This window comes from Cheilinus undulatus, linkage group 17 (genome assembly GCF_018320785.1).
Source record: "Cheilinus undulatus linkage group 17, ASM1832078v1, whole genome shotgun sequence".
Taxonomy (NCBI): Eukaryota; Metazoa; Chordata; class Actinopteri; order Labriformes; family Labridae; genus Cheilinus; species Cheilinus undulatus.
This window is the reverse complement of record NC_054881.1, coordinates 25,679,679-25,693,318: the sequence shown is the minus strand read 5'-3', so window position 1 is coordinate 25,693,318 and position 13,640 is coordinate 25,679,679. Positions and strand designations below refer to the sequence as shown.

The window sequence follows — 13,640 nt, the reverse complement described above, 5'->3', positions numbered from 1 at the left end:
TTACTTCCTGGATGCTTACAGAAACAGTGTCTGACTCATTTTGCTACAGCCCTCTGGTCAATAACCCCTGATTCCTTCTGTTTTTTCCAGCTGCCTTATTCTTCCTCCAGCTTACCATCTGTACAGTGTGGCTGAACAGAAGCCGCTCGGCTTTGATGGAGGTGATTTGGTCCATTAGACGATGTTTCCTTGAAAAGAAGCGCTCCAGACGGGTGCTGAGCAAGCGACAGGACAACACGCTGGACTTATACAGCTCATTCAGCCTCTTGACCACTGTGTGGACAAGACATTCAAAAAGGTTAAAATCAGTATTGTTCTGTTTATAAAGTAAAGTTTGTAGATTTATTTTTATTTACAGTTGTGTTCAAAATAATAGCAGTCAACATCAATTAATCACTGTTTTTAGTAGGAATTATATTTCTACATGGCACATTATTTAACTTGTACATGAAGTAGAGTGATAGAGAACCAACAGACCCAACAGTCATGACATGCATGCTGCTGATTCTATATAACTAAATCATTAAAGCTCGAGTATGTATTACAGATGAGAGCCATGTAGAATCAAGTCTACTCCCCCTCCCTTCCTGTTCTTCTCCGTGTTTGAGCTTCGCCCCTCTTCTCACATACCTCCTCGCGGATGTGTGCATGTCCGCTGAATCGAATACTGACAGTGGCAAAGCTCTCCTTAAGTGATTTTGCTCCGCTTTTCCACAAAAATCAATGGCCGTGTTACAGGCAAGAAAACACTTGTCTCAGCATGAATGAATTCTACATAGGACTGAACACTGCTGCTAAATCCGCCATTGTATCACCCTCTCACTGAGCTGAGAGGTGGAAGCGCACCTACTACAGCGACCAATAGGAATGCTCCCTCTGACCTGAGCCGTGATTGACTGCAAGTGAGAGTGCAGCGTGAGGAGGCATTGCAGAAGTCTGTTATTCTGTTAGATGGCTTTAGTAACAAGACCCTGATGGGTTGTGTTGTTTTTGTGGGCTTACGATACTAAAAATAAATTGCTTACTATAGCTTTAATCAAAAAGGGCTTGTTCAAAATAATAGTGTGGCATTCATTTAGTAAGGTCATTTATTCTGTGAAAAAACAGGTGACCCTTATTTAAGGATGACAGCAGCAAATACTGTACATGCTGGTTATACTGTATTTCTCTCTGAAAATCAGAGTAAAATGGGCAGATCTAGAGTTCAGCATACTTTGATTAAAAAGTTGGTTGGAGAATGGAAAGTGTATAGTTAAAGAGGTGCAGAGAATGATACTCTGCTCAGCTGAAATGATTGTAAATGCTTTAAAGTGGCAACCGCAACTAGAGAGACGTAGAAGAAATGGAAAAGTACCATTTCAATGGATTGAAGAATATCCAAAATGGACTCAGCCTGGGCGACCAAATAAGGTCTAAAGTTGGTCTGAAGATCTTGCTATCAGCAAGAATCCACCACAAAGTCCCATTATTGAAAAACACGACATGTGCTGAAGAGGTTATACTTTTCCAAAGAACACATTGACTGGCCTAAAGAGAAATGGAGCAACATTTTGTTGACTGATGAAAGTGCAGGGGCCACAGTTTGTCAGATGATTCCCAAATACTGAATTCAAGCCACAGTACATGTGAAGACAGTGAAGTATGGTGGCGCAAGCATCATGATATGGGATGTTTCTCATGCTATGGTGTTTAGCCTGTTTATTGCATACCAGGGATCATGGATCTGTCTGAATACATCAATTACATAAAGAGGACATGTTGTCTTATGCTGAAGGGGAAACGCCCTTGAAATTGTTTTTTCAACAAGACAATGACCTCAAACACACAAGTAAGCGAGGAGCATCTTGGTTCCAGACCAACAAGATTAACTTTATGATAGAGTGGCTTGCCCACCCCTGACCTTAATCCAATAGAAAATTTGGGGAATGACATAAAAAATACTCTTTCTGAGGCATAACCAAGTAATGCAGAGGAATAGTGGAATGTAGTCCAATCATCCTGGGCTGGAATACCTGTTCATAGGTGTTAGAGGTTGGCTGACTCCATGCAACACAGATGTGAAGCAGTTCTCAGAAACAGTAGTTACATAACTAAATATTAGTTCAGTGATTCACAGGAAAGCTACATCTTCAAACATTTTTTCAGTTGATACAGTAGATGTTTGAGTTTGTAAAGAAAAATACAGACGCCGCTATTTTTGAATAGCCCATTCCTTTTTCATGTTTTGATTTAGAACAGAATATCCAGTGTTCCCAATGCATTTGCATGTATGTAAATAAAAGCTATTATATGTTTTTTTGCGCCATACTCACTTTTTTAAACACACTGCTATTATTTTGAACATAAATGTACATATTCAACACTTTAATAATGTGTGTATGCAATGGCTCATACCCTGTTTGACTGTAGAGGATGGATAGAGTTTGCCCTGTTTAACTCGCTCCATGGCTGTGTGTAAGGCAGTGGACAAGAGTTCTGCAGTTTTCAGGTAGAGGACCAGCTGTTCTACATGACTAGACCATCACAAAAACACAATATCAGTGATATATCAGTTCTATCGATAGTTTTGGCAGATTTTCAGACTGTTATGCAACACTTACTGACAACCACTAGCAAGAAAACATGAACACAAAATATACCAACAAGTGGTAACTTGATTATTGAAGGCGGGGTAGAGTAAGTCTTTAACCTCATGCATTGCATTTAGAGTCTGTAAGCAAGTGCTAACTCTATTCTATCAAATGACATCCTACCTATTTTTAAACTCATCATCATCTTTATAGAAATGTACAGTTATTCAAATCACTACTCTTTGGCTTTATTGTGTCAGTGTTACTGTGTTTGTTGCTTCCAAAAAAAGGGTAAAGATTTCCTTAAACCAAGCAGCAGAGTTATTTACCATATTTCAGACAATATTCCTGAATACAAATGTACTATTTGGAATATTAATGCCTACACTGACTAATATTTTTACTACATTGTGACATGTGGAAGGCTGTGAAGTCTCTGTCTTTTTTCCTAAATGAAATGCACAGGCTCATAGTCAACATCAGGAAAATTTGTATTTCCTGAAGACAGCAGCATTATCAACAACAAAACTGATGTTCTTGGGGCCTTACCTCCACTCTCGGCTCAGTGAGCTTATCTGATCTGCAACCAGGCTCTGCTGCTGAAGGATGGATGGAGGAGAATTGTCTGCCTGCTCCTCTATCACTGCAGTACCACGAGCTCCAGCCACCTCCATCAGACAGCGGGAAAAGTCCAACATGAAGCGCAGGCTTTGCACAGTGTCTGTATGCTCCTGCTGCACTCAGAGACAATAAGAAAGAAAGACATGGAAAGAGAGAGATTGGTTTGTCTCAGGATTTCAAGCAAGGAACACAACAATGGGATTTTGCATTCAGTCTGCATTGGTACTAAGAGCACAGGTTATTCACTGCATTTTATTATTCCATACTCAAAATCTACCCAAGGCTATTTTGCCTCAGTGACTTACAACTACATAAATGAATCCAACTGAGGTGTACAATACAGAAGTCAAAGGCAAAGAATCTAAGAGATAGCTCCTTTTTCACTTTTTTTCTTTGATTCTCACCTCCATCAGCGTCTCCTCAGGCAGCTCAGGAGGCTCAAAGGTCACATGACCTCCCATGTTTGCTGTGATAGGATCAGTGAAACTGAAGCGAGGACTAGAAGGAGCCTCAAAGCCATCAAGATACATGGCTGTCTGCGGGAAGCGGCTTGTGAAGGAGCCTGCGGGGCTGACTGAAGTAAAGGAGCCTAGAGGATTAAGAAAAAGGAGGACAAAGATGTAAGATATTTCACTCATATCATAATGCATACCAAATTTCTATTAGAAATGTGATGAAAAAGGCATTTTGTTTCAGTTATAAAGATTGAAGATCAATGTCACTTGTTTTTGGCATGCAGACATTATATTGACAATTTCTTGAAGTTTAGATTTGTTCATATAAATGATTAAAGCATAATGATTTTTTTCTTTAATAAATGCTCCAAAAGCCTATTAGCAAGTGGAGAATTTTTGCTTTTGAAAAACTAATAATTTGGGTAATTAACTCCCATAACGCATCTACAGTGCATCTCTCCACAGAAGTGATGTATTAGCAGTAATAGTGCTGCAACACAAGTAGAATCCCCTTTTGCTACAAATCTGACATTAAATGTAATACTTTTTAAGACTTTTTCAAGACCCTCTCAATATACTTTAAAACCCTACTACATCTTCAACTTGTTTGTTTGTTTGTTTTTTATAAAATATTTTGGGCTTTTTTTGCCTTTATTTGATAGGACACCTGAAGACAGACAGGAAATGTGGGGAGAGAGAATGGGGGAGGACATGCACCAAACATGTACTGAGACAGGGAATCAAACCTGGGACCAATGCGTTAAGGAATATAGCCTCTTAAGGGCACCTGCTCTACCCTCTGAGCAACACCGGTGCCCAACATTGTTAACTTCTAACTGGTTACATTGATGGCACAGTTATGTGCATGTTTTGTTCTGACTGTAAGATAAAAATGTGACAACATAGTCAAGACAATGCAGATAGTATTGTTATTGTAGTATGCAAATAAAGCTTTCTTTGAGATGCCTGCAGTGCCAACATCAACAGACTCTGTGCTAGTATTACATGAGGCAAAAGATTCACTGTAGAGCTGCTTTTTATTTGCAATTCCTGGAAAATGTTAACAACTATCAGCCACAGCCTCAGCTTCGGCTTCAACAACTTCTCCCCCAAAAACTACTCTGAAAACTTTCATTTACCATCAGTTATATGCACACATCACTTGATCACATAGTGAACTTATTTGTTAGGGATACAGCAGAACTTTTGGGCAAGAACACAAACCAGTGCGCGCAGACTGACATCGGGTCTGGTGGAGTACCATCAGAAACTCACTTGTGCTCAAATCCCAATATTAAAAAGGCAGACAAAAGGGCCTACAACTTCTACAAAAATTTTAAGACTGTATGATCCCACCTTAAAGACTTTTTAAAATCCCTCAGTTTTTTCTAAAGTGACTTGTCAAATTTTAATGCTTTTTAAGACTCTGCAGACACTCTGAAATCACTTCATTTAGCCATGTTTGCGTGTGTCTGTACACTACCTGAATGTTTCCTCAGTCTGGAGGTTTGAGGTGGGGTGCTGCCACTGGGAGGAGAGCCTACAGTGAAGACCACCTGTGCTGGGCTGCCGGAGCTAGGTGCAAGGCCTCCACTACCCCCAGGGGGCACTAGAGGGGGGGAAAAGACAGTATTTAAAGCACAGAACTGATAGGCCATGGGCTTCAGTCTAAATAATAGATTAAATTTTTATAACTTTATGTGGCATCTATTATTTTTCCACTTCTTTCTTACAAATCTAACCCACAGTAATCTCAACAAGAGTACCGTTTTAAACATATAACTAATCCAGAAGTAAACATGTCGTATGGCAAAAAGATCTATACAAATACACTGGAATCCCAATGTACACCCATATATTCATTAATGCAAGTCAACACATCCCCACCTGTTATGTCTATGGCTTTTTCAGAGGTCAGGTTTTCTGCACTGCCTCGCTCACCAGCTAGTCCAGCTGGTCCGAATGCAGCCATGAGCAGCATATCAGACAGACGGCCGGCACTCTGAGACCTGCACCACAGAGACAAGAAACAGAGATACAAACAGAGAACAGCAGGTAAGACGGCAGTTTGTATTATCAAAAAGCATTGTTAAATAAATATTTTCCCCATCTGCCTCTTCCTTCATTGTTTTCCACCTGCAAGCTTTGTAAACAGACCTTAATTCCACTCTATTAGGGTTTAACCAATCTGTTGTTATCCTTTTTTCTCCAATCCATAGGTAAAAAGAATATATTAAAGAGAACATTCAAATGACACAGATGCCCAGCTTCTATGTTTTGATGTGACTTAGGGTGAATATGTATGGAATACATTTTGGGATTAAAGCATTGAATCAAGGTTTAAATGTAAGAAAATACACCTCAAACTCAAGAATAGGGCAACATTGTGCATGCATTTTACTCTATTCTACTCCTCCTGGACAGTGAATACACAGCATGAGTGTGGTAAACAAAGTAAATTCAAAACAGTAGCAGGAACAATCATCGAACCTTCCAAAGCCCTTGTTTTCATTGTTGAGTCTGTGGATGCAGTGGGCAGGCTGGGGGACCTGTGTAGGTGCATGTTGTCCTGGGTCTCTAGGCTCTGTTTGTGCAGTCCTGCTGCCAGGCGAGCCGATGACCAAACCCTGCTGCGTCAGGAAGGTCACAAGGTTTGGAGAGCTGGGGGGTTTGGGGAACTCAAAAGGAGGAATGGCCTGAGAAAAGATTTATTTTGAGTGTTTGAAAAGTTTTTAAAGGGTATCTTTGGAGAATAAAATACAAAAACAACCTTCTCTTGTTAACACATAAACGCATGTGACTCACCCTGGAGGGGGAGCCGAGGATGGTAGGGAGGGGGCTACGCTGCATCAGCTCACTGAGTCTGGGGGAGGAGTGTAGAGGGCGGACAGTCATCATTCCTCCTGAGGGAGCCACCACTGGGTCTGAGTGCTGCTTTCTGATCTTCTGCCTGCCACCACCACTGGCGCACTCCAACAAACAGGGGGCGCTGTGGAGCCGTGTGCCCAGTCCTGCTGTTTGTGGGTGTTGATGAGAAGTCGGCTGGGGAGCTGTGGGACAATAGATGGTTACAATGTGCTTTCAGACAGCAGGTGGCATTGTAAAATTAAATGTCAGACTGAACAACAACACAACAAATCAACAGAGAGATAGGTGAAATAGACAAGTGCTGTCTAAGTCTCCTGCTGGCATTGTGACAGCAGAGAGACTTTCAGTGTGAGGCACACAGGAATCAAGAAAAATTGGAGAGGATAGTGTTTGTGTATGTATGAGGTTGGCTCTTTTTCAGAATCAATAACTTTAATAACTATTGACTAAGGTTGACTCAGAGAAACACACTAACCACACTGTGTACTGATTTCCAGACACCTTAAACAAAGTGAATCCCTGCACCTAACAACCCCTTAATGAAACACTGCTTATATAGAAATGTTTTGATTAGAAAGTTATCAGTTTGATGCATTTAACTGGCTTTTGTTACCAAAAGGTAAATATTTAAAACCATTTTAACACTGAAAAGCAATGAATTTGAGCCAGTTTATCTAATTCATGTAATCAGTCTTGCAATCAACTAATACTGGAAAAATGTTTGGATGAATCATGGTTAAGAAAACAATAATGTGACTTTTCTGACAGTAATCAACAAAGTACTTTCATCACCTTCAGCCCACAAGAAAATCATTCAAATAAAACATCAATGAAGGCAAATGTTTCTCTTTGACTGAATTGCTCACTAGAGTCCATTCCTTTAATAGCTCACAAGCTAAGTGATTAACTAGTTAACATCAAAGTTGTGTTTGACCTACCTTGAGGTGAGATCTGGAAAGGTCTGGCACCTCCCAGTGAAAGTCTGCGATTGGTTGTGACTGCTCCCTGCCCGTGTGGTGGTGAGGGCCCAGTCCGTGCAAAGCCCAGCAAGCTGCCACTGCTGCACCGTCGCACCGGTGTCGACAGCCTAACAAAACAAAGTTCAACAGTCACAACAGTCCTCTCAGGAAATGTACATATTTAAAGCTGCTACAGTTGCACTTGGGTCTGTGCTTTTGTTGTATGTGGATACAGACCGTGGTGAGCCATCCTGTTTGGTTGAATGGAGGTTCTGCTCCATGCGCTGGTAATTCTGTAGCTGAGAAGGGACGGGGATAGGCAGTGACTGACCGTTGTTTCCATAGTTACCTCCCGAGAACTCACTGGGCCTGCCAACAACAGTGAGAGGGACAGAGAGTGCCAAGGGAAACAGTTAGACGAGAGGGGAGGGAAAGTGTGTGGAGTAGTTTGGCACTTTAAACCATTTAACCAAATATTGTGAAGTCAAAATGTTCTGTAAATGTCAATTCTGCCAAAACTGAACTTTATTTTTGGTGTAAAAACAAACATAAAATTGTGTGGACTGAAGAGTTTTTAAATATTTACAAATATCAGTATTCTGATACTGAATATGAAGCAAATTAAACACTGAGATGAACTCATTGTGGCTTGTAAGATCATAATTACACTTAAATTAAGTGACAGAATTACACAGACAGCATGCAGCTGAATAATAACCAGGGTTGGAAAGAGTACAATAATATTGTACTCAACTAAAAATACTAGTACAGGTGGCTATTTCTCTATTCAGTTAAATCGACACTAAAATTGCTTTAAATGCTTTTTTGTCTAAATTGGAGAAAACATTAAAAAAAGCAGTCAAATTCATCACAGGGTCATTGTGTTCATAGGCATATGATGTGAGGCTGGTGTGGCTAAATATTTAATGTGGTTACACATCACATCAACTGAGTAATTATACATGAGTATAACACTCAACAGCATACACAAAGCTTTATTTTCATTTTCTAGTCAAAAATACCACCATACTGTGCTGTTCTTACAACACGCTAGCCCCTAACTTCTCATGTTTACATCTGACAAAGAGCAGATGGACATGTTCTGTCAGGAAGGCAGAAGCCATTAATTGAAGCTACAGTGGCTACCAATGGCGGAAGGCTTTATTAGAATTTTAAAAGAGCATTTGACCATCATTTTGAAAGGAGTTTGGCTGCAGACCATACATCTCTGATGGCCATTCTCACAGACCATTCTGAAAGGGAGTGTCGTTATTTACCAGTAAAACAATGGGCCTTCAATTTTAGATTTATTTTTTTGACATTCAACTTTATTCATAAACAAAGTCTGGTAGTTACATTCAAGAAATAACCACATTGCAAACATTAAAAACAAAGCAACATTTCATGAATAAAATAGAGAAAAAGATCAGTTATAATCCAGGATTATGTATAGACCCATTTCAGATGCAATTACATAAACCATGGGTCACTTTGGCTTCAGCTAAAGCTAACCTACCTACGGTAGCTATGTAATTAATGTTACTACAAAAGCCAATGTAGCTAAGTTAGTTTAAGCAAAATGAGCTTTAGCTACATTAGGTAAAGCTTATGTAGCTTAGTAGATAACATACTGTAACATAATGTGAGATTTAGCAAAAATAGCTAAAGCTAACTTAGCTAAGTAGATAACATATACATAACTTACATGGCTGCTTTGTAAGCTTAGCTTTAGCTAAGTTAGCAACACAGCTACATTAGCTACATGGCTTACACAGCTAATGGAGCTACGTAGGCTATATTTGCTGTGTTGGAATGTTTTCATGAAGGACACGCTTTCCTCCAGTAAGCAGACTGTTTACTAGGCTTTATTAAACATTTCGTAGTTGAGTTTTGCAGGTCAGGTTTTTAACTTCTGGTACTCTAACCTTGACCCTTACCCTAACCCTAGTTAGTTTAACATGAATTCATTTCTAAAGTTTTAGTGTGTATTTTCGTTTTAACGGTATCTCAGATGAACGGTTTGTGGGAATGGAAGTCAGAAATGAAATTGAATTTTCCCTTCCAATGATAAACAAAAAAGAAATAAATTTCCAACTACACTGTTTAATTAAATGCATACATTTTTAATAAACTGCACATTTTGTATGCAAAGTGGAAGTTTTCTCTCCCTATGTGCTTCTGAACGCCATGTGGTACCCATAAGACAAACAACTGGCCCATTTCACATTGCTGTAGGAAAGTTTAGACATCTACTTTTTGCCGTTGAACTTTTTTTTTTTCTCTACTCAGTAACTGGTGCTATCCAAAATGTCATAACATACAGTACTTCTCCAAAGGCACACTTAAGTAAAGTAAAATTACTGATTTTAAAAACCGTTCATAAAAATATGAGTACACAAAAAAGTTATTCATTTACAGTAATGAGAGTAAATGTTTTAATTACTTTCCAACACTGATAACATAATTTTATTAATATATATATATGTAATGATGTGCATTAAGTTTCTGCTTTACTCAGTCCAAGACCAAATTAACCTGACAGATATCAGAAACCCACAGTACAATTCTTCTAACATGAACTGTTTGCAAATCTCAAAGTGCACTACCTGTTCCAAGCATTCATTATCATGTTGTTACCTGACAGGACTTGGAGAGCCACTATAGGACGGTGATTGTGGTGGTGTTTTGGCTTGGCTACACAGACCAGCCGAAGCAAGAAGAGAGCTAATTAGAGAGGAGATGAGACACAGGAGACAGGTTATTAGGGCTTTTCATACAGCAGAGGAAAGAAAGGAAATATATTATGAGCTCTATCTCATGCTGTAACTATAATTAGAGCCTGATATGTCATCTTTTGTCAGCTGTATATAATATTGCATTAACACACATAACATATTGATGTGGTATCTATGAACAGATAATCTTTGCTTCTTACCCGCTGTTCATGAGGCTGTCCTGCAGCACTTTACTCTCACATGTCAGATCACCTGCTAGGAAACAAATAATGGCAGCAAATTAAAAAAATGCCAACTATGTAAATGATGAGCAGTCAGACAGAGACAGAAAAAATGACATCTAGACAGAGTTGCGCTCCAGCATATGATATGCTGCAAATGCCACACAACCTGACAAAAAAAAATAAAGATTACTGTAAATACTGCAGCCAACATTCCAGTGAGGCAGAGCCAAGTCCAAGGAAGGGCTCAACATCTTTTTTCATTAGATCCTCAGAAAAAAAAAAAGTTTTTCTTACTCGTGAAGTTAGCAGGCACTATGACAAAGTCATCTGTGTCACAGGAGGAGGAGTTTTTGCTGCTGCCACCACCTCCAGACGAGTCCTTGAGGAGAAAACCAGCAGCCTCCTGGGTAGGGGAGGCCAGAGCTTTGGCATGCAAATGCTGAACCTCAGCAAGAGACTGCTGCAGAGACCGGGAGACATAAAGAAGTACATAAACAAGAACGGAGAGAATAAAAATTCAAACAGAGAAGGCCAAATGAGTGCACAACTGGTTAATTCCACAGTATCATTCTGAGGCAGTGACAGCGAAAGCAGAGAGAAATGAGGGGGTTTACAGAAATAAAAAGCATACCGGTGGTGAGGCGAGGTGAGAGGTGGACGAGCTGCTACAAGAGCTGGCTGATGCAGAGCTGGGGAAGCAGGTCATGGACACAGCAGGAGTTGCTGTAACAAAAAGCAAAACATTCATTAGGATAACTGAAGACTCACATTGCGGTTGGTGAAAGACACAGAGTGTAAACAGAAATTTCCACTGTTTACACAGAGGTCCCAGGGCCCTTAAAATGTCAAAACTGTAGTGTTTTTTAGCCTAAAAATACGGCATTGCACCTACTTGGATCTCAGACTCTTTACATTACTAAGTGTCATTTTAAAAGTAGGATTAGAGCAAAGACCATGTCTTAACTGTCGGTATCCCTTTTTTTTGTTTGGAAAATTTGCCTGTGTACATAAAAATATAGTCATCAACGTAAGTAATACTGACAATTATCCAAACCAAGCTCAATGCAGATGCAGATTGTTTATTTTTACTCACTCTTTTTCATGGATGAGCTGGCTTCCAGGAAAGGATGACAGAAAAACTCATCTAGCAGCAACACAAGAAGAGACAGAATCAGTAGGAGGCAGTGAAGCAGAGCACCATTTCCTACATTAAAAATCTGTGATGATAAGGATTGTACATAAAAAAATAGAAAAATCTGCCTTTTCTCTATAGATTCTATCACTGCATCTTATTCTTAAAAAAAAAAAAAAAAAGGAACACTACTATTGACAGAATATTTAAAACATCTGCTGGGTACTGTGCCTAGAAAACTGACTTATGCATGTACATCTACATCAACTGCAAATATCTATGTGTTTGTTTATTTTACTGTACATAATTTCCATTTACCAAAGTCCATGCGGTCCTTATGGTTCCTCTGCAGCAAACCCAGAAGCAGGTGCCTCAAATGGTTTGATGTCTCTCTGGGAATGCTGAGAACACAGGTTATAGGACAATCAGACAAAATATACTGTATGTGTTAAAACAAAACAACAGAAATACACCAGAACTTTCAGATTGCAAGATTATGATTTTATGTTTTGGAATTTTGTTCTTTAAAGAACATTACATAAAAAAGTTGAGTAATAAATACTGTTGGTTTAAAAATACTGTATACTTTTTGGTTGGGTTTATTATTAGACAGTTCTGATTAACTTAACTGTCAACTCAATGCAGAAATGGTGCAACAAGAGTTGTGGTTATTGGAGGATTTTAATCTATAATGTTACATACGTATTGCTTTTTAACTCAAACAGCAACCCAACCCATGCTGGGTTGGGCACTGGAGGGTTACCGGTCCAAGTGCAGACCAAAGCACAGAATCACTCCGGTTGATGAAGAGGTGCCAACTCACTTACTGAGCGCTGCTGAGATGCTCTTGAGCAAGGCACAGAAACCTTAAATGCTGTGCAGCCCCTCACTCTGATATCTCTCCATTAGTGCTCCTTTTTGTGCATGCATGTATATTTCTTGCTTATATATGTGTTACATTTGTACAAAAACCCAGAAAAACCCTGTTTATATGGTGCATTAACAGCAATTTATATGGTAAATGGCCTTGCAAATGAATCAAACCCTCAACCTACTGACTGAGAGGTAACCACTGTACCCACAGTTGTCTGTTTTAGACATTCAGTTACCAAGGGGTAATCCTACATGCTAGCTGTGGACGTACCTCAATGTGTACTGAAAACAGTTTGATATCCAGTATCTGTGAATACTATATAATATGGAGGCAGTCTGGGATGCCTTCATCCAGATTTGGTTGGTTGTAAAGATGCAACACGTACTGACGCATACAAAAGCATGACTTTATTTATGTGTGTCCAGCTCGTTCACAGTGATAGGAATTATAAGATCCTGATTATTTTTCTCAGCTCAGAGGTATGAGCTGGTCTTTCAGCTCCCAAATGGTTCTTCTTATAGTATCATTTAGCCTTTTTATAGCTTTAAAAACAACAAAAATACAAAGAAAGGAAACTGTCTCAAACATGATGACTCCCATCTTAACCAAAGGAACCAGCTCTTATATCACTTTGTCCTTTTTAAAAGCATGTTTATTACAACATGAGCACTGTTAGCCTCTTAGCTCATTGCTAAACCACTCCATGAATTCTTACTGTCAGCAGCCTCACTGCAAATAGCATGCAGTAATATCAAGCCACATTAGAAGAGTAGGAGAAATGATGGGCTGTTGTTTGAATTAGAGGTGGGAAAGTGAGTTAGTTCTCTGATCATAAACAAAGATATACTTTTATTGTATAGTGTGTAGAACGCAACACTTGAGTGCAGTGAATACAAATGCCCAAAATGCATCATTAATGCAAAATGCAAACAGGGACAAACTGTATCAAAAAAACATATTTTCTTCTTCTTAAAGGTGCAGTGTGTAATATTTAGCCGAGTATCATTTAGCAAAGCAAACTTGGTAAAAATGGAACATAATATACATAAGTAGGCCTCTCTGAATGAGTATTTAATCACCTAAAAATATATATACATTTTTTTATTAGAATCAACCTTTTATGGGGAGGGTCTGCTCCATGGGCTCTGCCATCTTGTATTTCTGTATTATGCATGTTTCTAAAGCCTTTTGGCATTTTGTTT

General features: G+C 39.2%; 1 protein-coding gene across 2 annotated transcripts in view; it reads right to left on the bottom strand.

Annotated features, from left to right (window-relative positions):
• The window catches only part of ulk1b (unc-51 like autophagy activating kinase 1), a 32,832-nt gene that overhangs the window by 6,140 nt on the left and 13,052 nt on the right, over positions 1–13,640 (bottom strand). Inside the window, exons 10-25 of one of the 2 annotated variants that reach the window (XM_041810651.1) lie at positions 11,883–11,965; positions 11,526–11,576; positions 11,064–11,155; positions 10,727–10,892; positions 10,409–10,463; positions 10,111–10,197; positions 7,711–7,842; positions 7,453–7,601; positions 6,452–6,696; positions 6,137–6,342; positions 5,534–5,655; positions 5,130–5,255; positions 3,596–3,780; positions 3,120–3,304; positions 2,395–2,513; positions 116–273 (exon numbers count right to left, since the gene is read on the bottom strand). In XM_041810651.1, the coding sequence (XP_041666585.1) occupies positions 116–273; positions 2,395–2,513; positions 3,120–3,304; positions 3,596–3,780; positions 5,130–5,255; positions 5,534–5,655; positions 6,137–6,342; positions 6,452–6,696; positions 7,453–7,601; positions 7,711–7,842; positions 10,111–10,197; positions 10,409–10,463; positions 10,727–10,892; positions 11,064–11,155; positions 11,526–11,576; positions 11,883–11,965 (2,161 nt within the window). The remainder of the gene's footprint in view (positions 1–115; positions 274–2,394; positions 2,514–3,119; positions 3,305–3,595; positions 3,781–5,129; positions 5,256–5,533; positions 5,656–6,136; positions 6,343–6,451; positions 6,697–7,452; positions 7,602–7,710; positions 7,843–10,110; positions 10,198–10,408; positions 10,464–10,726; positions 10,893–11,063; positions 11,156–11,525; positions 11,577–11,882; positions 11,966–13,640) is intronic. The other variant, XM_041810652.1, reaches the window with a different exon arrangement.